Raw genomic sequence first — 22,749 nt, forward strand, 5'->3', positions numbered from 1 at the left:
TTTCCCTGAAAAACTGGAACAAAGACAAGGATGCCCACTCTCACCCCTCCTGTTCAATATAGTATTGGAAGTCCTGGCTAGAGCAATCAGAGAAGAGAAGGCAATCAGGGGTATCCAAATAGGAAAAGAGGAAGTCAAATTATCTCTCTTTGCAGATGACATGATCGTGTACCTTGAAAACCCAAGAGAATCTGTCAGAAACCTCCTTACACTAATAAAGGCCTTCGGCAAAATCTCAGAATATAAAATAAATATGCAAAAGACAATCGCATTTCTTTACACCAATAATAAACAAACAGAAATCCAAATAAAAAGCACAATTCCATTCACAACAACCACAAAAAAAATGAAATACCTTGGCATCTTCCTAACCAGGGACGTGAAAGACCTTTACAGTGAAAACTACAAAACTCTGCTCAAAGAAATCAAAGACGACACAAACAAGTGGAAAAATATCCCATGCTCATGGACTGGAAGAATCAACATTGTGAAGATGTCCATCATACCTAAGGCAATCTACAGATTCAATGCAATACCCATCAAATTACCAGCAACATTCTTCTCAGATCTAGACAAAACAACACAGGAATTCATATGGAAACATAAATGAGCAAGAATAGCTAGAGCAATCCTCAGCAAAAAAAACAAAGCAGGTGGTATCACATTACCAGACTTTAAACTTTACTATAAAGCTACGATCATCAAAACAGCTTGGTATTGGTATAGGACAAGGCATATAGATCAATGGAATAGAATTGAGATTCCAGAAGAAAAACCTTAATTTCTCAACCAACTCATCTTCAACAAAGCCTCTACCACCTACCACTGGGGAGAGGAGAACCTATTCAGTAAATGGTGCTGGGAAAACTGGCTGACCACATGCAGAAGATGGAAACCGGACCCCTATCTATCCCCATACAAAAAAAATTAACTCCAAATGGATCAGAGACCTAAATGTAAAACCTCAAACCATAAGAACCTTAGAAAATGAAGGACATACCCTCATGGAAATTGGAACTGGCATCCAATTCCTGAACAAAACCCGAAACCCACAGGCCATAAGAGATAAGATAAACCAGTGGGACCTCATTAAACTGACAAGCTTCTGCAAAGTCAAAGAAACCAACAAGAGAGCAGGGAGACAGCCTACAGACTGGGAAAAAGTATCTGCCAACTCCAGGTCTGACAAAGGCTTAACATCCTGGATCTACAAGGAACTCAAATGTGCTGAAAAGAAAAAAACAAACAACCCCATTATAAAATGGGCAAAAGATATGAACAGACACTTCACAAAGGAAGACATCCGAGCAGCCAACAGACACATGAAGAAATGCTCAACGTCACTAATCATCAGGGAGATGCAAATCAAAACCACACTGAGATACCACCTAACTCCAGTCAGAACGGCAATTATCAATAACTCAAAAAATAACAGTTGTTGGAGAGGGTGTGGTGAAAAGGGAACACTTCTACACTGTTGGTGGGAGTGTAAACTAGTGCAACCTCTGTGGAAAGCAGTGTGGCGATTCCTAAAAGCTCTAAACATCAACCTTCCATATGACCCCACAATCCCCCTACTGGGAATATACCCCAAAGAACTCAAATCACTCTATTAAAAAGATATCTGCATACGAGTGTTTATCGTAGCTTTGTTCACAATAGCAAGAACCTGGAACCAACCATGCTGCCCATCAAAAGAGGACTGGATTTTTAAAATGTGGTACATATACATGATGGAATACTATGCAGCCATAAAAAAGAACAAAATCATGAATTTCGCAGCAACCTGGATGGAACTAGAGTCTATAATTCTGAGTGACTTCTCACAGAAACAAAGATCTGAGTATCACATGTACTGGACCTTGATCATCCAACACACTACCATAATAAAATGACTGACAGTGGTGGGAAACTATGGGAGGGAAGGGGGATGGGACTAATGGTAGTAAGCATCTGTCTGGGGATGGGGAGACACCTGTTATCAACAAGGGGGCCTGAATGAAGCATATTTTTATACCTAACCCTTAACTGTACCCCACAATATCATAATAAAAAATACTGATTTAAAAAAAAAAGAAAAAACTAACATCAAAAAAAAAAACTGGTTTAATTTCTATTATTTTGAATTTTCTCATCTATAAAATGGGAAAATTAATATCCAATAGATAGAACTGTTATAAAGATAACAAATCATGTTTAAAAGACACCTAGTCAGTTCCTAGCACCTAGCAAGCATTCAAAAAGTAATTACTATTTAATGATAATATAACTATTTTAATTAAATAATGAATTTAACTTATTATTATTTACTGTTATAATTAGTGACTGATATAGACTTAATGAGCTACTTCTTCCTGAATCTTTTAATGAGTTCTTTTTAGAGGGAAAAACTTAACCAAAGAAATGAATCCTTAATAGTAAAATTTCAGGCAATGTTACAAGTGAGTTGAACTTACCTTTTGAACTTTTAGCCATCCTTTAAACTTTAACATAAGTCAGCAACTAATCCCTGTGCATATAAATCCAATCTTGTCTTTGCTTCATAGTAAGTAGTTTTGTAATAAACTAGCTATAATCATAAACTAGATTTGAAAATGGAAGACATTGTTAGTTTTTAAAACTTTTTAAAGCGCCTATTTATAGCAAAAACTGGCACATCTTTCTTCTGAAATCCTTTATTGAATAACAATTACAACTAAAAAACAATAACTAGCAATGATTTTTATTGTACTTATTTATTATAAGATTTTACACTCTACTTGGTAAACTAGATCAAGTGCATTCCTACCAGGCGTAACTTGCTAAATTCTAAGTTTGAAAAATGTTATCCCGGATGGTCAAAGATAATCTTTATTTAGTGGAATATGAAATCTGAAAATGTTGTACTGCCCTTCATGTGAAAAAGAGGAAGAGAGGGAGGAAGGGAAAGGAAGAGGGAGGAAAGAAGGAGAAGGAAAAGGAGGAGGAAGAAGAAAAAGGGAAGGAGGGGGAGGAAAGAAAAGGAAAGGGCTACAATATGTGCAACTAGTTTAAACCATCCTTCTCAGTTCTTTAGGTCTGGGGAATAATAAATGTCATTGCATATATTATCTGATTCATTCTGGACTCTTCATTTTGTCATAATCACTGGGACCCTTAGATAAAATACCAGATAATTAATTTAGCTCACCAAATTGTAATGCTTCCTGCACAGCTGTCCCCATGATAATTTAGGTGCATATATTTACAGAGTGAACTTATTTTTTGAAAGAATGTTGACATCTAGTTCATGTTTTCTAATGTGACCTTTTAAATAGATTGTTATGTGAATACATATTTGAAGTAAAATGTAGGATCTGATTTTAATAGCATATATTTTTATTTTTTATTTACCAATAACTCAGTCATTCATGCTTGTCAAAAAATCCATGTGAAAGGAAACAACCAGTTCGTAGAAGTAATTGATCATGAAATTATGACATGAAGGAAGAGGTTACATCTGCTACAGTGGGTCCTTGTTCTGTTCTGATACCTCTAGTCGGCTTTCCTAAATACAGAGTGAGTTGGCATGGCATTCTCTGACTTAATTCGCCTCTATATCCATGCATGAGTGACTCTGCAAAACTACTATGCATTTACCCAAAGATGAATAATTTCTCCTTTACTCTAACCAAAAAGAGAGGATAGTAGTGCAAGTCAGCCAGCAATATAGCTACCATTTACAGGGTAGCAAATATGCGAACTTGTAATTCCAAGTTGGCACTGGAGGGGGCATGTTTGTCACATAACAGCAGGGAGACAGGCTTCTTCTGGAGTTCTTTGGTATCTGTGTGAGAATTAGAAAAGGCACCCCTCCTTCTGGAGACATGGCCCCATTCCAGGGCACATGACTTGCCAAGCAGTCCTCAAAAACCCACTGAGCTGGGCACCCTTGTGCACTGATAATTCGGGTTGGCATTGAAAAAGTTGAGAAACCACCTGTAAGAAAGACTATTGATCACGGACTGCCTGGTAAGACTGGATTCAAATTTTGGCTTTGCTACCCATTAGGTGGATGATTTGGGACAGGCTGCTTAACCCCTCTGGACCTCCAGTTTTTCTTTTAAGCAATAGAGAGAGTCCTAACAATCTTTAATATTATAGAGACATGTGAAGAGCAAAAATCAAGGCAAGCTATGGGTCAGAAAGAACGTAGAGAGACAAGAACCAAAGGTATAAATGGCCAAGGGCAGAATGGGATGGAGCAGGGAGGGGGAGAATAGATGTATGACTCTCCCAACTTGACAAGTTTTACTCATTCTATAAACTTGAAACTTGAAGCTTAGAGTGGTTAAATAATTTTCTCAAGGACACAAAGTGCAGGAGGCAGAGGCAGAATGTGAACCCAAGTTCTGTCTGACTCATGTCTTTATGCTTCAGGCTCAATTCAACTTATGTGAATTGAGTTGAATTTGCTAGACATGAAGAAGCGATCAAACGGAGTCATGGTATCAATGCAAAGAAAGATGCTAATCAGAGAAAAAAAAAGTGTTGTCTCAGGTTAAGAGTTGTTTCCTAAAAAAAAAAAAGTCATACTCCAAGAATGCCTTACATCTGGTTGACAGGGGAGAAGCAGAGAAAGATAGTCCCTTCTTCTGAAAGTTTAAGTACCTTTAAAACTTTGGGAGGCGGAGGTGAGAGGATTGCCTGAGCCCACGGGTTCAAGATCAGCCTGAGTACCATGATGAGACTTCATCTCTACAATAAATCAAAAAATTAGCTGGGTGCGGTGGCGCACGCCTGTGGTTCCAGCTACTTGGTAGGCTGAGGCAGAAGGATCGCCTGAGCCCAGCAGGTCCAGGCTGCGGAGGCCATGAGCGTGCCACTGCACTCCAGCCTGGGTGGCAGAGTGGGACTTCAACTCAAAAAAAAAAAAAAAAAAGAAAGAAAAAAAGGTTGTCTATCTGCTTATTGTCAGTTCTTGTAGATTTCTTCTCCTTTTTGCTCACTATGTGCAGATCTCCAGCACCTGTCAGCTTACATGTAACAATAACCCCCAACCATTCTCATCTTTCATCTCTCTTGATGTTTTTTTATCCCCATCCACTTACATTTGGTTTTCAGGGAAATCTTTCTTTAACCAAAGCATTATGCTTGCCATTCTTTTGGGCAAACACTTTCCATGGTTTCCCATTACCTATAGAATAGATTCCAAGCTCATTAACTTGGCACTCAAGTCCTTTCAGAATTTACCCCTAGATTTCCAATATTATTTCTCATCCTCTCCTTCACAAATTTAAAACCCTGTTAAAGTCAGTTATGTGTGGTTCCCCCTGGCCTGAGATCCACCATGTCAATACTGCTCACATTTCCCTCTTGTTTCAGAAAGACTTTCTACACCATCCCGTATACTGAAATCTTGTCCTTAAGCCTGAACCCAAATGCCATCTTATTCACAAAACCTTCTGTGGTTCCAACAGCTAGAAGTATTTTTACTTTTCTCTGAGTTTTGCCTAGCAACTTCTTTGCTCTATCATTATGATACTGAAATTTCTACTAGGAATAAGTGGGCCATATATGGTAGTTCTTCTACTGAAATTACAGTTTCTCCATTGGAGTTATAATTTAGAAAGGGCTAGCTTTCTAAAATTACACATTTGATCAAGTCTCTTTTCTGTTTAATGCTCTTCAGTGACCTCTCATCACTGGGCAGAGTCTCTTTAACCTGACATAACTGCCCTCCATTGCCCTGCTTTCTCCTTAAGCAAATCTCCTACTACTCTAATTTTTAGGAATACCAATTGGCTAAAAAGTCTCCTTATAGACATAGCTGTCTTGTGGTGCCAGTGTTTAAAAATAGTAGCTCCTAGATATCTTTTTGCTGAATTGACTTGAATTGTCCTCATCTTACACACGCCAGAAGTTTGAAACAGAGTTGTACAAATTGAGGGAGATGGAAAAACCCTGCCATCCCCAAATGTCTCTTAACTGGGCAGGAATGCTAAAATAAATGAGCAAAAAGCCCAGTGTTGTTTGTATGGTATCGTGGTACTAGGTTAGACTAAAATCTCAGTGGGATTAGAGACCTGAGTCCTAACAAGGCTATGTAAGCACTTTTTTTCCTTATGCACATGATTTTCCTGCTACCTGTCTTTCTGGGTTGTACAGATATGCACTTGAATCACCATGGGCTAATTTGCTTAGCACTCAACAACCAGAATCTTCTGTCAAACTCCTGGCTTTTGTAAGAATTATTTCACTTTTATCTGTTCTCACTGAAATCACCTAATGGTACATTTGGCATCATGGGAGGTGATTAACATGGGAGAAATTCACGTCAAAATACAACTGGAAAACACACCAACCCATGAAGACTAATTCATGTGGACTAGATAAATGATCAGATTAGTAAACTGTCAACCAGAAGTTGTGGGGCCCAGAATTTTGCCTGGGTTTAGGGGAATTGGCCAAACGACAGCCTGTAAAGTAACAGAAAATGAAACAAGTTTGGGCATTTAGTGATGGAGAAGGTTGTGTTCTGTGAAAATAATGATAGCAAAAACAAATGCTAACATTTACAAAGTGCAAGGCCAGGTTTCAAAGGATTTGCTGTACTAACTCACTTAATACAGAAGCCCCACGAGGTGACAATTATTATCTCCACATTACAGATGAAGAGTACTTAAGGTCCTGACCAAATTTACCAGCTAGTAAATCATAGAAATTGGATTCAAACCCACCCCATCTGGCTCCATGCTAGAACACAACTACTGCTGCCCCTAAAAAATTAGGGGTCGCCAGAGAGAAGTTTAATCTACTAAATTCGACAAATCAATCCATCAAATCAGCTCTTGCCTTAACTGTGACTGAAGAATGACACAAGAGAGAGGCTTCTAGACGTGTATGAAGATAATGAGGTAGATAGGCATCAGAGTGAGCTTTTTGAACCCTGCTAACAAGATTGTACACCATTAGTGAACCTACATGGATATCTTGAATACCTATTATCTTCTCAGAAGTTTGTAAAATGCTATTTGTCTTCTCTGGAAATCAGTGGCGATAGAGCTACTTGTAGTTACCAGATTTAAATTTTGGGAAGTCACATACCTTGACTACTTGCCTGGAAAGAGTTGTTAATTTTCTCATAGGACTTCGGCTGTATGTCACAGTGAAGACTGGAGCCAGTGCGAAAAATACCTTAATCCTTTTAGCCAGTTCTGGATTTGTAGAAAATGCTATGAAAGCTGAAAGGAAAGAAGACACTATTTTATAGCGTTCAGACATTATTTATTCACCTAAGTGATAGTAAAAGTAGTCCTATTAAAAATAAAATAAACCAAAAAACAACTAAGAGCTATTACCATTTGTGGAGAAGAATGTATATATTTCTCAAGGGAGGAAATAACTAATTCAGAATAACATGAATTTCCTGTCCCTGGGGAGTGTAAGAAGAGAGTTCAAACATCCACTGTGGGGCATGTCTAGGTAAACCCCAAGGGCCATTTCAACTTGACCATAGTTTTTGGTGTCAGATAAAACTGGAATGTAATCTTATAATTTACTAGCTGTGTGATCTCCTCTGTTTGAGTCTTGGTTTTCTCAATCTGTAAATGTTGAAGATAAAATTTTTATAGAATGACTCTTATAAAGGTTAAATTTATGTAGACTTTATATATATATCTTTATTAAATATGAGAAATATCAGATGTTACTTGGCATTATTATTATTAGAAAAGATTTCTCAATTCAGCAATTTGAATATGAATAACAATGGTTTCAGATGTGTACAGTTTTCGATGAGAATGCAACCTGATTAGAATTATGATGTCGAAAACAGATAGGTGGAAATCCTGTGGGTACTGTTTGAACCCTCTAGCCAAAAAGACAGCAGTAAGGGGACATAGGGACCTTGTGGTATTGCAAACATGGCCCTACTTATACCTAACCTACCCCAGCACATCCCTGGCAACTGAAAGTCAAATGGATTGCAACATATAATCACTGAGTTTTTAAATTCTCTTTCTTTTTGGTATCCCTCCCTAGACCGTGAGATCCTCAATGGAAGAATAAATACCATATTTATCTCTGCTTTCCAGTATCTAACTTAGTGTTTTACAGATGTTTGTTGGGCATAAAAAAAATGAATGAATTAATTAATTCTCTTTCTCTCAGGTTTATCTATCAACCTCCAGATTCAGTATTGGTGTGACATTCTCTATTGACATTGTTTTATTCAATATTCAGAAACCAGCCAGAGAAAGTAGTTTTCCAGTTCAAGTCAAACTAGAGACTGTGCAGAAAGAAGAAACACTGACTCCTTCCATGAATATGGAAGAAGAGCCCCTGACATTGTCTGATGACATCTTCCCCAAACACACCTATGGTGGTGCCTTGGGAGTGGCCCACGTAGTAGAGTTGCTCCTGTCCAGTTTTCTCTATGATAAAATTGATTGTGGCTGGAAGATCATATTTAGCCATTTCATCAAAACTGCCAAAAAGAAGGAACAACAACATTGAAAAAGAAATCTCTTTGCCAGACCTGGAATATTTAAACATATTCACTGAAGACATACATACTTTGCTTCTGCTAACTGTAAGATTAGAATCAATAAATGATATCATGCATCTATACAACTTTTCAGGGTGTCACCTTAATTAAGAGTCAATATTTTTAAGAAACTGGACTCAGAAAAATCTGATTTGTTAAAGTCTACTCATGCTTTTCCTGTAAGGTCAGTCATATTCACTCAATTCCATATCAGATGTACCAAAACTCCCCTGAAAAAGCAATTATCTGAAAAAACAGAATAATAAAGCAAACAGATTTGTAGATCTCAGTCCAGAATGACTGCATCAAAACTTCCTGGGAAGAGACTTGGTCATCTATATATTTTTCAGTGACCTTAAGTGCTTCTGATCCTGGATATAGTTTAGGAAATGCTCCCTAGGGACTCATCTAGTCATTTGCAATGGTGCAATAACACAACTGCACTGCAGTGTAGAATTAGGAAATGTCAATGGCCTCCAGGAAGAAAGAAGGCAATGAGGCCAAGGAACAAAGGGCTTTTGTGACCTCCAAGGCATGGTTCTTACCTCCTATGACCTGGTAGGCCTGGCTTCTGAAGCAGAGGGCACCCCCAGGTGCTGCAATTGGTAACTCATAACCATTCTGTAATCAGGCTTTCTCCTTACTTCCTCAAGACACACACACACACACACACACACACACACACACACACACACACACACACTGGGAAGGAAGTGGGAGTTTTAAAACAAAAGAAATAAGGTCATTTCTTCAGAGCCTGTGAAAAAAACCTGGGCAGAGGAGGAAAGGTTTGTTTCCTTCTTGTGGATTCTACTGGGTGCATTTGGATAGAAAGAGGAAAATCAATAGGTGTTCCTGCATATAAACTAGCAAAGGTCACTATTTATTAGCAGGTTTTCCCTTACCTGAAGGCCCAGTATTCTGGTGACTTGGGTGACAATTTCAGGTGTTTTCTGGACCAGGTGTTTCCTCGGCTGTTTCCCAACCACACATCATAGCCATTATCTGCCAGTAGGAAAGCCAAGCTGTTGTTGGGGGGGTTGCAAATCCAGTTGCTGGCAGATGCAATTAAGCCATGCTGCAGATACACGGCAGGTTTTGGAGCTGCAAAACACAGGCAAAGAATTTTATGACTGATCTTCCTTAGTGTCTACATGAAAAATCTCTTTCCTGAATTCCTATAGTATAGAAGAGAGGTTAAGAAATGATATTTGGCGCCAGGCAAACCAAGACTGTACCTTCTGAGCTACTTGGGCAACTTATTTATCTTTTCCATATCTTGTTTTCTCATTTTTAAAGTATTATATAGAATGCATTGTGTTATGTAGGCATTGGAATTGGATTGCCTTGGTTCAAAATCCATTCTTCTATGCATTAAGTCCTTTGTGCCTCAGTTAATCTAGCTATATAATGGGAAATAATAACAAATGTTATCTTATAGGATAGTTATAAGAATTCAGTGGAAATTAAAATACATAAAAGAATGTCTAGAACAATAAATATTAGCTCTATCACTGTTATTCATATTAATAGTATTATATTTTTCAAGAAGCATCTGATTATAAAACCTCAAAATAAAATTATTTTATAAAATAAAAATATAAATTTTCTAAAAAATTATTTATAAAAATAAAATAAAGACATTATTCTCTCAAAATAAAAGAAACAATAGCAATAATGCCATTTACTGAATGCTTGTTGGATGCCAGGCACTACGCTAAATTTCTTAGAAACTCTTCCATTTCATTGTTTGCTGGAAAGCAAAAAGCAAGTTTTTCAATAGACTTTTACACAATGCAAAATTGTTGTTAATTTGAAATTAAAAAATCACATTTCCGAAGTAGAATTGGGACATTTCAACTAAGAAAGGGAAAAGAAAAAGAAGGAAGTGGGAAAATGGTGTTGCACAAAAGAGAAGTCATAGAAGTGACTAGGCTGTTCCTCTCCTTTGAAAACAATTTGTGATGCTTTGTTGGTATCTCAGGACTCTATCTCAGGTCACTTTGGGGGCTATACTGGCTTCCTGAGAGTAGGTAGGCTACATTGGACTCTCAGAGACCTTCAGCCATCTGGAAACACGGAACTAAGAGTCTGTCCATTAATTCTCCTTTTGGAAAAAAGGGAAAGAAGTGGAGTTACCGACTGCCAAAGTTAACTACTGCCAAACAGTAGTCATAACCCATAGCTTCTCTCTGATCAAAGCCAGAGACAGATCAGAGAAATCTCAGATCAGGGAGACAACTTCTCATTAGAGAATCTTCCATCTTGTGCATTTTGACAGCTATATGGTAGAAATAATAAAAGTTGGGGAATATGTAAAAGTTATCTTGAGTGTTGACAAAGGTAATGGAGTTATTTTGGAAAATGATTGGCTCTATAAAGTCAGCAACATCCTAATATCTTCCTTTTTTTTTTTTTAAATCTAAGGTTTAAAAAAAAAAATCAACCCTTCAACTATTGACAAGTTTTGTTACCCAACGTGTCAAAGAAGAAAATGAGCAAAGCAGTGAGAGAAGAAGGCCGATGTTTTTTGCAGAATGAATAGCTCTTTTTTCCTACAGATAGCAACCTGCATTGCAGGGAGCTAGAATCTGCTCTTTAAAAAAGATTAAGTACAGAACTCATAGGGAGATGAGGGATAGATGGATGGATAGATAGACAGATGATAGTCAGATAACAGATATGCAGAACTAGCTGAGGCTTTATATTTTGGGGAAAAACAATTGAATTGGTTTTTAGCTGGAGGGGGGATGAGGAGGTGCCCTAGGCAGTAAACACACCCCCAAGACCCCCTACAGCTGAGTCCCGAGGGGGGGGTCTCCTTTTCCCTAGGCTCCCTGGCACAGTTGCCTCCACCACAGGCTTGGGACAGCCACAGGAGCGGGTAGGCCAGGAGAGGCTGCCTGGCTGTTCACTGGGGCAGGATTTTAGAGGACTCAGACACCCACTTCCTATTTGCAGTTCTCCATTTTCATCACAACCATGGTCCTGGGGAAGCTGGCACAACTGAAGGAGCTGGAGTTTCCGCCAGAGCCAAAGCTGGACTGGAGGAAGCACAGTCATAGATGAGGCCAGAGCTTGTGAGGCTCCCAGAGACCAAACTCAGTCCACCTGAGTAGTTCCTGGCAGACTTCCTATGGATATTCACATCCCGCATTCCAGACTCCAGTCGGTCCTCCTAGTCCCCAATGGCCTCCTGTAGGTGGCGATCTCAATTCCCAAGGCCACTTTGACATTGATTAGCTCCTAGTGCTGATCCCTAGTGGCCCACCCTCCACATGGCTACATTTCCACAATGGTGGCCTCCAGGGAGGCCCGCTGTCCTTTGAAGCCCTCACTCTCAGCCTGGAACCAGTCAATCTCCTTCTTGGTGTGGCCTAGGTCATCCCCATGATTCCCAGGCAGCGTTGGCAGCTCCTCACAAGGGCCTGGCCAGTGCTCTCAGCATCCCCGGTCCCTGTCCAGGGAGCGTCTCTTATCCACAGACAGGCTTACAGACTTGTCTAAGACCTGGAAGTGCAGCTCCCAGATCTCCTCTTCTCTGTCAGCCAGGCCTTCCAGGCTATGCTCTAGCTCTGCCTCATTCATAAAAGTTTCACTCGCCTCCTCCTTGATGAGGACACACTCATTCTTCATCTCTGTCTGCTTGTTGATCTCATCCTGGGACTTACTTTTGAAGTCCTCCATCAGCTCGTGCATGAGGCCAAGCTGCGCCTCCAGCTCCAGCTTTTCCTGGTCCAGTGTGTCTAGCCGCCTTTGAAGGTTGTTGATGTACTCTAGAACATGTCCAGTTGCTCCTGGCTGTCTTCTGCTGCAGCAGAAGGCTCCACTTGGTTGCCAGCCTCTTGTTCTGCGGCTCCAGGAATAGAACCTTGTCAATGAAGAAGGCAAACTTGTTGAAGGTCTTGATCTGCTTCTTCTGGGTATGAGTGCCTTGGGTGTTGGGGTTCACTTTCAGCTTATGGAGGTTCAGCAAGCTCTGGTTCACTGTGAAGGCTGTGATGTCCCCATACCATGGGGCCTGCATAATCCTCACTCAGACCCATGCCATGCCCAGGTCACCCTGAAGGTTGCTGCTGCTGCCCATCCAGGAAAAGTTCAAGGAACTGATGTGGGCACCAGGCAGGCTCATGTGCCAGCAGCTGCTGAAGGCCAGGGGCCAGAGGTGGATACCTTGTAGGCTTCTGAGTCACCCTGATAGACATGGTGGAGGCCAGAGTGGAGGCAGGTAGGCTGAACCAAATAGAGAGATTTAAGGAGGAACTGAGAAGCTGTTTTTAGGCGGGAGCTAATAGGATCATATTTACTTTAAAAAAATAAAATCACACTCACTTAGATTGATAAGTGACTGCAAGTAGATCAAAATCAGTTGGAAGATATTGTCGTCGTTGAAGAAATTATGTCAAAACTTAGGTTTTAAGTGATTATCAAGCTGAGAGAAGTTTTCAGATGATAAAAATTTAGGAGCAAAACTGATAGATGTTGATTGGCTACATGAGAGAAGTGAGGGAGACGGTGGTGTCAAGAATGACTCCGAAGCTTCTGTTTTTCAAACTAGATGGTGGTATCGCTAGGATAAGAATGTGCTTTGCTTTTGTTTGAGAAAAATACAAAGTAATTAAGACAAGGAGAGACCAAACAAACAGCGTGTATGGAAATGACTTACAATTTCAAAGAGTTATACCAATTAGACAGAGAGATGTGCACGATGATTTTTCTGCTGCAATGGAAAGGACAACCACCTATTTCAGAACAAAAGCTTCCCTACTTCTATAAGGACATCTAAGATTCTCTGCTATAGTTATTTTTCCTCTCATAACAAAATAAACCATACCTGTTTCCCTTGTGCATCCTCTTCCGTGTGGAATTCTATAAATTCCAAGGATATAACCATCTTTTGTTGCAACATCATACTCTTCATAAGGATAGCCCCAGTAAGAAATAATCTGACTCTAAGGAGAGTAAGGGAAAATATAATATATACCTCTGTGTTATAATATCTTCATTTTTACACATGCATTGCAATATAATACTTTAAATTGCACCCTACTATTTATTCATCTATATGTTAGGACAGCATGCAATATTCCTATGAGAATAATTTGAGAGAGGTTTCTAGAAGGAGTTGCATGCAAAGGCATAAGTTAGGCTGGGTGGGGTGATCCTACATTCCAGTGTACTCAGGGGAATTTCTGGTTTTGCCTGTTAGCCTGGTATTGTTAATGCACCCTCATTCATTCTCAGAAAATTGTATGGTCATTTAATGAGGAATCCCACAGGGAATTTTGTCATACCCTATGGCTAATAACAGGTGAGCTGTTACCAAACTTAGACCTGAAAGAAGATTGGAGGAAGTAGTTACCAGAACCCAGGAGAAAGTCAAGCAGAGAATGCCACACTGAGAGAGGGAAGCAGCTTGTCGATGTTGACTTCAAAGGGAGGGAGCCAGGGCAATAAAAAAATGCGATCTAACTTTCTTCTTCCCTTCTCATCTCCTGTTCAGGCTTTCCATTGGCTGAATTGAACAGAAAACCAAAGTTCAAGGGAACTCATTGACCCAGTCTTTATAGTTCAGCCTCTCGGGAAGAGAAAAAGGTGTAAATGAACACAGAGTGAGTCTAGAGGGGTCAACAGAAGATACCACACCCACAGATATATAAGGAAGAGGGAAACTAGTGTTTATCGATCATATTCTGCAAAGAGGTTTACATCCTAGTCTCACTAATCTTTGTAAGAGGTCCTTGTGATAGAATTGTGCTATTTTACAGTTGAGAAAACTGAAGTTCAGGAAGATTAATAATTTGTTCAAGATTATATAAAACACAGAGATAAAGACAAGACTAATGCCAAAGTAAGTTTAATTCCATGACTTTATGTCTTTATCACAAAATTATGCATTTGTCCATATACACAGATACGTGTAAAAATTATGGGGCTCTGGGGACAGATTGTATGGCATTAAATTCTCACTCTTTCTTATTAATTATGTAACTTTAGGCCAACGTTCTGTTAAGCACTGGTGAGGCCATGTTTTCTTAGCTTTGGCCCCCTCCCCTACCTTGGGGAGGTGAATCTCCTCACTCTCTCTCTAATTTACTTTCTAAATAAACTTTGATAACTTTGAAAAAATTATGTAACTTTAGGTAAGTTATTTAACCTTTCTGTGTCTCATTTTACTATTGGAGATAATAGTATCTTCTTCCATATTCAGTGTGAGGGTTATATGTAATATAACTCAAATAGTGTCTGACATGAAATAAGTGCTCTGTAGATGTTTGTTATTATCATTATAGAAGGATTAAAAGTCAAAAATCACTCATACTAGAGAGGAAGAGAATGTGTGTGATTATGGAAGAAAGAGGGAAATTTTTATCCAAGGATATGTATTTATGGACTATGAGTTCAGCAGTGTGGTAGAAGGTCAGGGGTACTTGCTAGATACTTTGGAGGGAAGAATAAGAAGAGACACTAATGAAAAACATTGGCAGTTTCATTTTATATGATTCTAATACAAGCTTGGGTGTGAGGGAGAACATTAATAGTGTACCGTGTATACAAGAGTATGAAGTATTCTATTGAAATGAAGCCTATATGGACATTTGTCTTTTGTTTTTTCCCAACATTATTCCATTACACTGATGGTACAAATCCTTGTGTGTTAAGATGCTTTTGGTTTTAAGCAACAGAAACCAACCCTGGCTTATTAAACCCCAAAAGAGCATTGGTATAGCTCACAAAAGCAAAGAAACTGCTCAACCAAAAACCTCAGGAAGCACTCAAGGATACACTATTGAGATCATCAGTATTAACTCATGAAACTTCTCTTCAGGAAGCCACTGTTAAATGGTAGGTCAGACCACCGGAAGATAGAATATTGCTGCTCCAACTTGGGTCAGATCTTTTAACTCTTGAATTAGTTAGCCGTGTCAAGAAACAGGGAAGGAAGCCAGATATAGTCACTAGGCAGGCACACTGATTATATATAAAATGATGATATATTAATAATTCTTAAAGAATGACTTACAATGTTCATTTTAGCTTCAGGATTTGTGATGCTTCTTTTCTTATCATAACCATATATAGATCCAATAAGAAGCATCCAGCATGCTGCTGCTAAAAGTTGCCACATTTGGGGTCGCCCTGGAAAAGAAAATGTTAAAATATTTGTTATTAAAGAGAAATTCTACAAGGTGAAATTTGGTGTAATCTTTCTGTAACACTACTGTGGGAGAGACCAGAAACATACTTATAGGTTGTGCTTAATAAGCAATATACTAAATTATTCAAGACTCAACCAGGTATGGTGGCTTATGCTTTTAATAGAGATCGTCCTAGGCAACATAGTGACACATCTTCTCTACAGAAATAACAACTAAAAAATAAATTGGTGCATGCCTGTAGTCCCAGCTACTTGGGAGGCTAGGGCAGGAGGATTGCTTGAGCCCAGGAGTTTGAGGATGTGATGAGCCATTATTGTGCTGGTGGACTCCAGCCTGGGTGACAGAGTTAGGTTCTGACTCATAAAATAAAATATTCAAGACACATTCCATGAATAGTCCGAAATGACTTGTTAGAAAGAAAAGAAGGAAGGAAAGAAGAAAGGAAGACATGTATGGAGGAATGAATAAAGGAAGGGAGAAACCAACATCAATCAAGTTTCCAATAACTGGACAAAAGAAGATAATAGATAATTTCTAGAAAAAGAAATATAATGGCCAATATGTTAACCAAGTCATATTTAATATCTCTAGTTATCAGATAAATTGGTACTTTTTTCGAATGATGGGGATGAGCCTTGACAAAATCTTATGGGAAGAAACATGTTAAGATGGCTTGCAAATTTAAAAATATACATATCATTCACTAGTAATTTTATTGTCAGGAATCCATCTAAAGGGAAAGTTGTATATATAAGCACTGTGTATAAAATTATTCCTTATGATATATTTTAATGTGGTAAAATCTCCCCAAATAAAAGATTGTGAAATAAATTATGGATGAGAAAGAATGGAATTATTTAGTCATTAAATATTGTTTTGATGTGATACTGGAAAATTTTCTACTATGCAATATTAAGATAAAAATGTAATTCAAATTGTGCATATACTTTGAGCTCAATGATAATATAGACTATAAATTTAAAAAAAAGACTAAACACCAAATTTTAATTATGGATCTATCTTGAAGGTGAATATTTGGATAATTATTTTCTCATTTTAAAGATGTTTTTGATACTTTCTAAATTTTCTGTATTCTGTATTACTTTATCATAAGAAAGATGCTCTTATTTGAACAGGAAAATTTAAAATTGTGAACTTTATGGGGAAAAAGATTATGAATATTTCCCATTTGGCTTTAAAACTACTTAAGTTAAGCCAGGCTCAGTGGCTCAGCCTGTAATCCCGTGCCCTTGGAAGGCTTAGGTGAGTGGATTGCCTGAGCCCGCAGGTTCGAGACCCACCTGGGCAGGCAAGACTTCATCTCTACAATAAATAAAAAAAAATTAGCCGGGCGCGGTAGCGTGCGCCTGTAATTCCGGCTACTCACAAGGCTGAGGCGGAAGGATCGCTGGAGCCCAGCAGGTCGAGGCTGCAGTGGCCGGGAGCGGCCACTGCACTCCAGTCTGGGGGACAGAGTGAGACTCCAACTCAAAAAAAAAAGAAAAAAACTGCTTAAGTTTAAAAACAAGCAACAACTTTGCAAAAATAACAGAGGGGAGTATTTTACCATAGAGTCCCCATTTACTGCTGTCTTTAGAAAATGTAGATCTTAAATTATGTTGGAAAACACCCTCTATCTGCTAATCTGTTCTGTTGTCTGTCCAATATGAGAGAAATTAAAAGTCTCACTCTGTAGAATTATAAGGATTTTTCACACAATGTCTTCTGCATTCTGTTATATAAAGTTCCATGAATTCCTTCCTTGGCTTTTGTCAAAGTCACAGTCTTTATTGACTATATGTGCTTAAAAATATATAAATATGGCCAGACACAGTGGCTCAAGCCTGTAATTCCAGCACTTTGGGAGGCCAAGGTGAGAGGATTGCCTGAGCTCAGGGGTTTGAGACAGGCCTGAGAAACTTAGTGAGACTTTGTCTCTACAATTAAGAAAAAAAAAAAAAAAAATATATATATATATATATATATATAATATATACACACACTATAAAATATATATAAATAAAATCAATAATATATGAATTACATATGACGTATACAGTTTTGTTTTCTCTTTGAGACAAGGTCTCATTGTCACCCAGGCTGGAGTGTAATAGTGTGATCATAACTCACTATAGTCTTGAACTCCTGGCCTCAAGTGATCTTCCCACCTTAGCTTCCCAAAGCACTGTGATTACAGGTGTGTGCCACCACACCCAGCAACAATTGTATATTAATACATATAAATTAATATAGATTGATTCAGCTTAATTCTGGTGTATTATCATGGCAGTGATATTAATAACAGCAATAAAATTATTATTATTGCTTTTATCAACTCTGTATTATGAGCTAAGTAATTTGACAGACATACTATCTCATTTTTTTCTTAAAATAATCCCAAGGAATAAAAAAATTTGTTCCTGTTTTATTTAAAATAAAATTGGGTCTTACAGAGGTCAAATAACTTGCCCAAGGTGAAAGAGATAGTCACAGAGACGGAATCTGAACTCAGGTCACTCGACTCTTAAGGAAATACTCATTAACATTTTGCTCTTAACTACTCAGTCTGTTTAGACTAGATTTAGTAGGACCCTCTGGCTGCTATGTGTCTGATCAGTGTTTTACTAAGTGTGGCCCATAGACCACAGACATCATCATGAATGAAGACACTTAGATTCTACCCAACCTAGCTGAGTGAGAATTTATTAGGGAAGGAGTGGCCCAGGGATCTGGGTTCTAAACCATCATTACAAGTGGATCATATTTATTCCAAAGTTTGAACTCCTTGAGAAGAGAAACTGATTCATTCTCATTTCTGTCTCTCCAAGAGCTAGCATGAAGATTCTTTATAAACATTTTCCAAATAAATGAATAGATGAAAGAATACACGGATGCATCATTTCATCTGAATGACTATGCCAAATCGACTATTTTGTATCGTATCTTTCTTGCCTGGTTTCACTTCACCCGCCATCATTTCTCTATGACAGTAAGCTTTGAGAGTCATGTCCTTAATTCAGGACTGCATCTTATGGCAAGGTACTGGAGGAAATTAAAAAGAATTGGTCTACTCTCTCAAGGCTCTGACAGTTTAGATGCTCTAGTTCTGACTGAGAGATTGGTATTTGGTGGTCTCTGAGTCACAATCACGGGCAGATAATCTGGATCCCCTGCATTGGAGCAGATCCAGCGCTCTTCTGAGATGGCCAGGCCTGTGGGTCCTGGAGTGGTGTAGAGGAAGACGGCTGAGTAGCTAACACAGTGTACTGCTTACAGCAAGAGCTGGGGTTCAGACCCAGGGCATGGCACAAGAACATACTAGTCATGACAGGTTGCAGCCATGATATGGAGCCCATCCGCTGCCTTTGTTTTATTCCCCTGGATGTAGAAGGCACACCCAGGCAAAAAGAATCTCTATGTGTGCAACTTCATAAGTCACAGCTAGTCCAATCCAAACAACTTCACTTCAGGCACTTCTCACCAGAGATGTTCTGACCTGCTCTGCCCTATGGAAGTCTCAGACTATTAATTACAATTGCTATGTAAGCTTATCTGTTCCAGGAAACTTTCCTTAATTATTCTCCATAGTCCTCTTACTTCTTTGACCTGTTTCGATGACAGCTCCCTGATGAGTATTGCCTTCTTATGTGACTTACAATGACATTATGCTGGCTCACACTAAGGCATATAAGGATACTAGGCTAAGAAAAGAGCAGATATTAAAAATGCCAGGGGATTCTCCATCTTTAAAGATAAGATTCTTGGTCTCAAGTACTCAGATTAAATCAATGTAGATTATTTTTTATTGTAGCTGTTATTACAAATATAATCTATTACTCTAAATCCGCATTTTGCCCTGCCATCCTGCAAAATGACTCCCATAGATGCTACTTATAAAAAGATGTTACAATGTAAATACAAGAGAAGCTCCTCAAAAACCTGAAATTATCTTTTGGAGGGCAGGTCCCTTGTAGTACATTTAGAATTTGTTCCTCTGGATCAGTCAACCAAAGTTTTTATCTGGAAGTTTTGAGAAGGTTGCATCACGATTCGTGGAAGAAATATCCACAATTGTGGCAAACAGGTGATAGGTTCTTCCACCATGACAATGCACCTGTCTACACTGTGCTGAGCGTTCAGCAATTTTTGACCAAAAATGGCGTGACCCCTGTCCCTACCCTTCCTATTCACCTGATCTCATCCCGAGTTGACTTTTTTGTTTGTTTGTTTCCCCGTATGAAGAAAATCTTCAAAGGGAAACATTTTGCCAAAGTGGAAGAGGTGAAACAAAAAATGGCAGAAGTACTCAAAGGCATCAAAATTAACAAGTTCAAAAACTGTTTTGAGCAGTGAAAAAAGCATCTTGATAGGTGTATTGTATCAAATGGAGAGTACTTTGAAGGTGACTGAAGTTGAAACGTTTAAGAACAAACACTCACTTTTTTATAAATAAATTTCATTTTGGGGGGTTCCCCTCATATTTATGTTAAACTATACATACGAGCGTGTGTATATATGCTATACATATGACTTTCCTGCAAGGTTATAAACTATATATATGTGTGTGTTTATGCATGTAGTATAAATGAATCAGAGACTATATACACATGCATATAATAAATGCTATAAACAACTTATTTGGAGAGTTTTTTCTTAAACTAATACTTAAGGTGCAGCATATTCCTAGAATCAAGATTCTGTTTGACTTTGCTTAATCTACTTTTCTGCAGTTCTATTAACCTTTAGAATTTTTGTTTGAATAATATCAATTAAACATGCTATGACACAAGTGTTGTAAGAAACACAACCCAGCCGGGCTCGGTGGCTCAGCCTGTAATCCCGCGCCTTTGGGAGGCTGAGGTGAACGGATTGCCTGAGCCCGCGGGTTCGAGACCCGCCAGGGCAGCGAGACCTCATCTCTACAATAAGTCAAAAAATCAGCCGGGCATGGTAGCGCATGCCTGTAATTCCGGCTACTCAGAAGGCTGAGGCGGAAGGATCGCCGGAGCCCAGCAGGTCGAGGCTGCGGTGGCCGGGAGCGGCCATTGCACTCCAGTTTGGGCGACATAGTGAGACTCCAACTCAAAAAAAAAAGAAACACAGTCCAAAAATTCTCCTTTAATATTTATTTCTCAGCCGGGCTCAGTGGCTCAGCCTGTAATCCTGCGCTTTGGGACGGAGGCCAAGGTGAGTGGATTGCCTGAGCTCGCAGGTTCGAGACCCGCCTGGGCAACTTGGCGAGACCTCATCTCTACAATAAATCAAAAAATTGGCCAGGTGTGGTAGTGCGCGCCTGTAGTTCCAGCTACTTGGGAGGCTGAGGTGGATGGATCGCCGGAGCCCAGCAGGTCGAGGCTGCGGTGACCGGGAGCGGCCACTGCACTCCAGTCTGGGTCACAGAGTGAGACTCCAACTCAAAATATATCTATATATTTATATATAGATATTTCTTTATTTCTAAACCAAAACAAATGTGCAATGAAGGAAAGGTTAAAAAGATGCCAGTAACCAAAAATCAGAAACAACTTTCAAAAGTTTCTTTAGATATTTGCCCTCCATGATTGTGGAGACTGCTGCTGCTAGTCTCACCTGAATCTGGCTGGAAGAAGATACTATCAGGAATGTCACCACTTGTAAGACTGTCTTTCATTGCTCAAGAATCCCCAATAGTTGCTTTTTGTTTTTTTTTCCTCCTAGCTACCACACTCGGGGAAACATGAGACTTTCAAAGAATATTGCCTTGTATATTCCCAGAAGGGGGACTGCAGGGTTGTATGGAAGGTTGATTTTTAGATCTTTTTGGAATTGTCAAACTGTTTTCCATAGAGGCTGTACTAGTTTACACTCCCGCCAACAGTGCTGAAGTGTTCCCTTTCCCCCGCATCCTCTCCAGCATCTGTTGTTTTCTGAGTAATTGTTGATGCCATCCTGATACCCGGAGGAACTCAAATCACTCTATGAAAAAGATATCTGCACACGCATGTTTATTGCAACATTATTCACAATAGCAAAAACATGGAACCAACTGTGCTGGTCATAGAAGGAGGATTGGTTAAAAAAAATGTGGTACATATACATGATGGAATGTTACGCAGCCATAAAGAAGGACAAAATTATGAAATTTGCAGCAACTTGGGTGGACTCAGAATTTATAACACTGAGTGATCTCTCACAGAAACAAAGAACTTAGTACCACATGTTCTTACTTATAAGCAGATCTTGAACAATTATAATATTATAAGAAAGGGATTCACAGTAGTGGGAAACTGCCAGGGGAGAGAAGAGGCGCACACCTCATCAACAAGAGTATCTGCATAATGGCCATTTGGATACCTAACCCTGAATTGTACTCCACACTTAAAAAAAAAATATTGTCTTGATGCATTTTTGGCTTCATATTGGCTTTAAATGTTTTACATTAAATGTATGTGGATTATATGTAGGCAGTGCTCCTAAGTTATACATTTTGCACTGACAGATACACTGATGGTGAAATCAAGAATATCAATTTCTCAACAAAAGCATATCAGAAATAATAGAGCCCTTCATTCCACTTTTCTCACTGTCCCACAGTAGGAATTGTCAGGCTCATCAAGCAGAGACACTTCACGAAAGCTTCTGGCAATGCTTGGACAGTATTCCTAACTCATCCATACCCTGATTCTTCGATATGTTCAGAAATGGAGGTGAGAGGTGGCCACAGTATGCAGGTACAAAGACCCGACAGGGAGCGCTAAGCACCCTCTTGTTAGGAAAACATGTAAGAACCAGTTTCTACATATGGCTTTCTGATCAATCTGTTTGCTCAATGGTAAAATAAAAATAATGATGAATCTCTCAATATTTTGTGGAGAATTCTCTGCCCTTCAGAGGATGTGGCAACTGGGAGGATGCAGCTCTCAGAACTTCCCCTGCAAGGAGTAGGACTGGCCATTAGCCACAGTTCCTGTGTTAAATCCTTCCCCAGCCTCCCACTGAAGCTACACATTTAGATAATACCTAAGTGATGGCTGTTATTATTATCAGTTGTGTGACTCTTGCTAGTCAATTTAACTTCCCTAAAATCTAGTTTTCTTATTTGTG

General features: G+C 39.0%; 1 protein-coding gene across 1 annotated transcript in view; it reads right to left on the reverse strand.

Moving 5' to 3' along the window:
* LIPK (lipase family member K) overlaps positions 1–15,635 on the reverse strand; it is a 26,346-nt gene extending 10,711 nt beyond the window's left edge. The window contains exons 1-5 of the mRNA XM_008058192.1: positions 15,531–15,635; positions 13,341–13,458; positions 9,412–9,610; positions 8,337–8,446; positions 7,066–7,202 (exon numbers count right to left, since the gene is read on the reverse strand). Of these exons, the coding sequence (XP_008056383.1) occupies positions 7,066–7,202; positions 8,337–8,446; positions 9,412–9,610; positions 13,341–13,458; positions 15,531–15,635 (669 nt within the window). The remainder of the gene's footprint in view (positions 1–7,065; positions 7,203–8,336; positions 8,447–9,411; positions 9,611–13,340; positions 13,459–15,530) is intronic.
* Positions 15,636–22,749: the final 7,114 nt, after the last annotated feature.

This window comes from Carlito syrichta, unplaced genomic scaffold (genome assembly GCF_000164805.1).
Source record: "Carlito syrichta isolate Samal-C Ts95f unplaced genomic scaffold, Tarsius_syrichta-2.0.1 Scaffold303242, whole genome shotgun sequence".
In the NCBI taxonomy this organism is placed as follows: domain Eukaryota; kingdom Metazoa; phylum Chordata; class Mammalia; order Primates; family Tarsiidae; genus Carlito; species Carlito syrichta.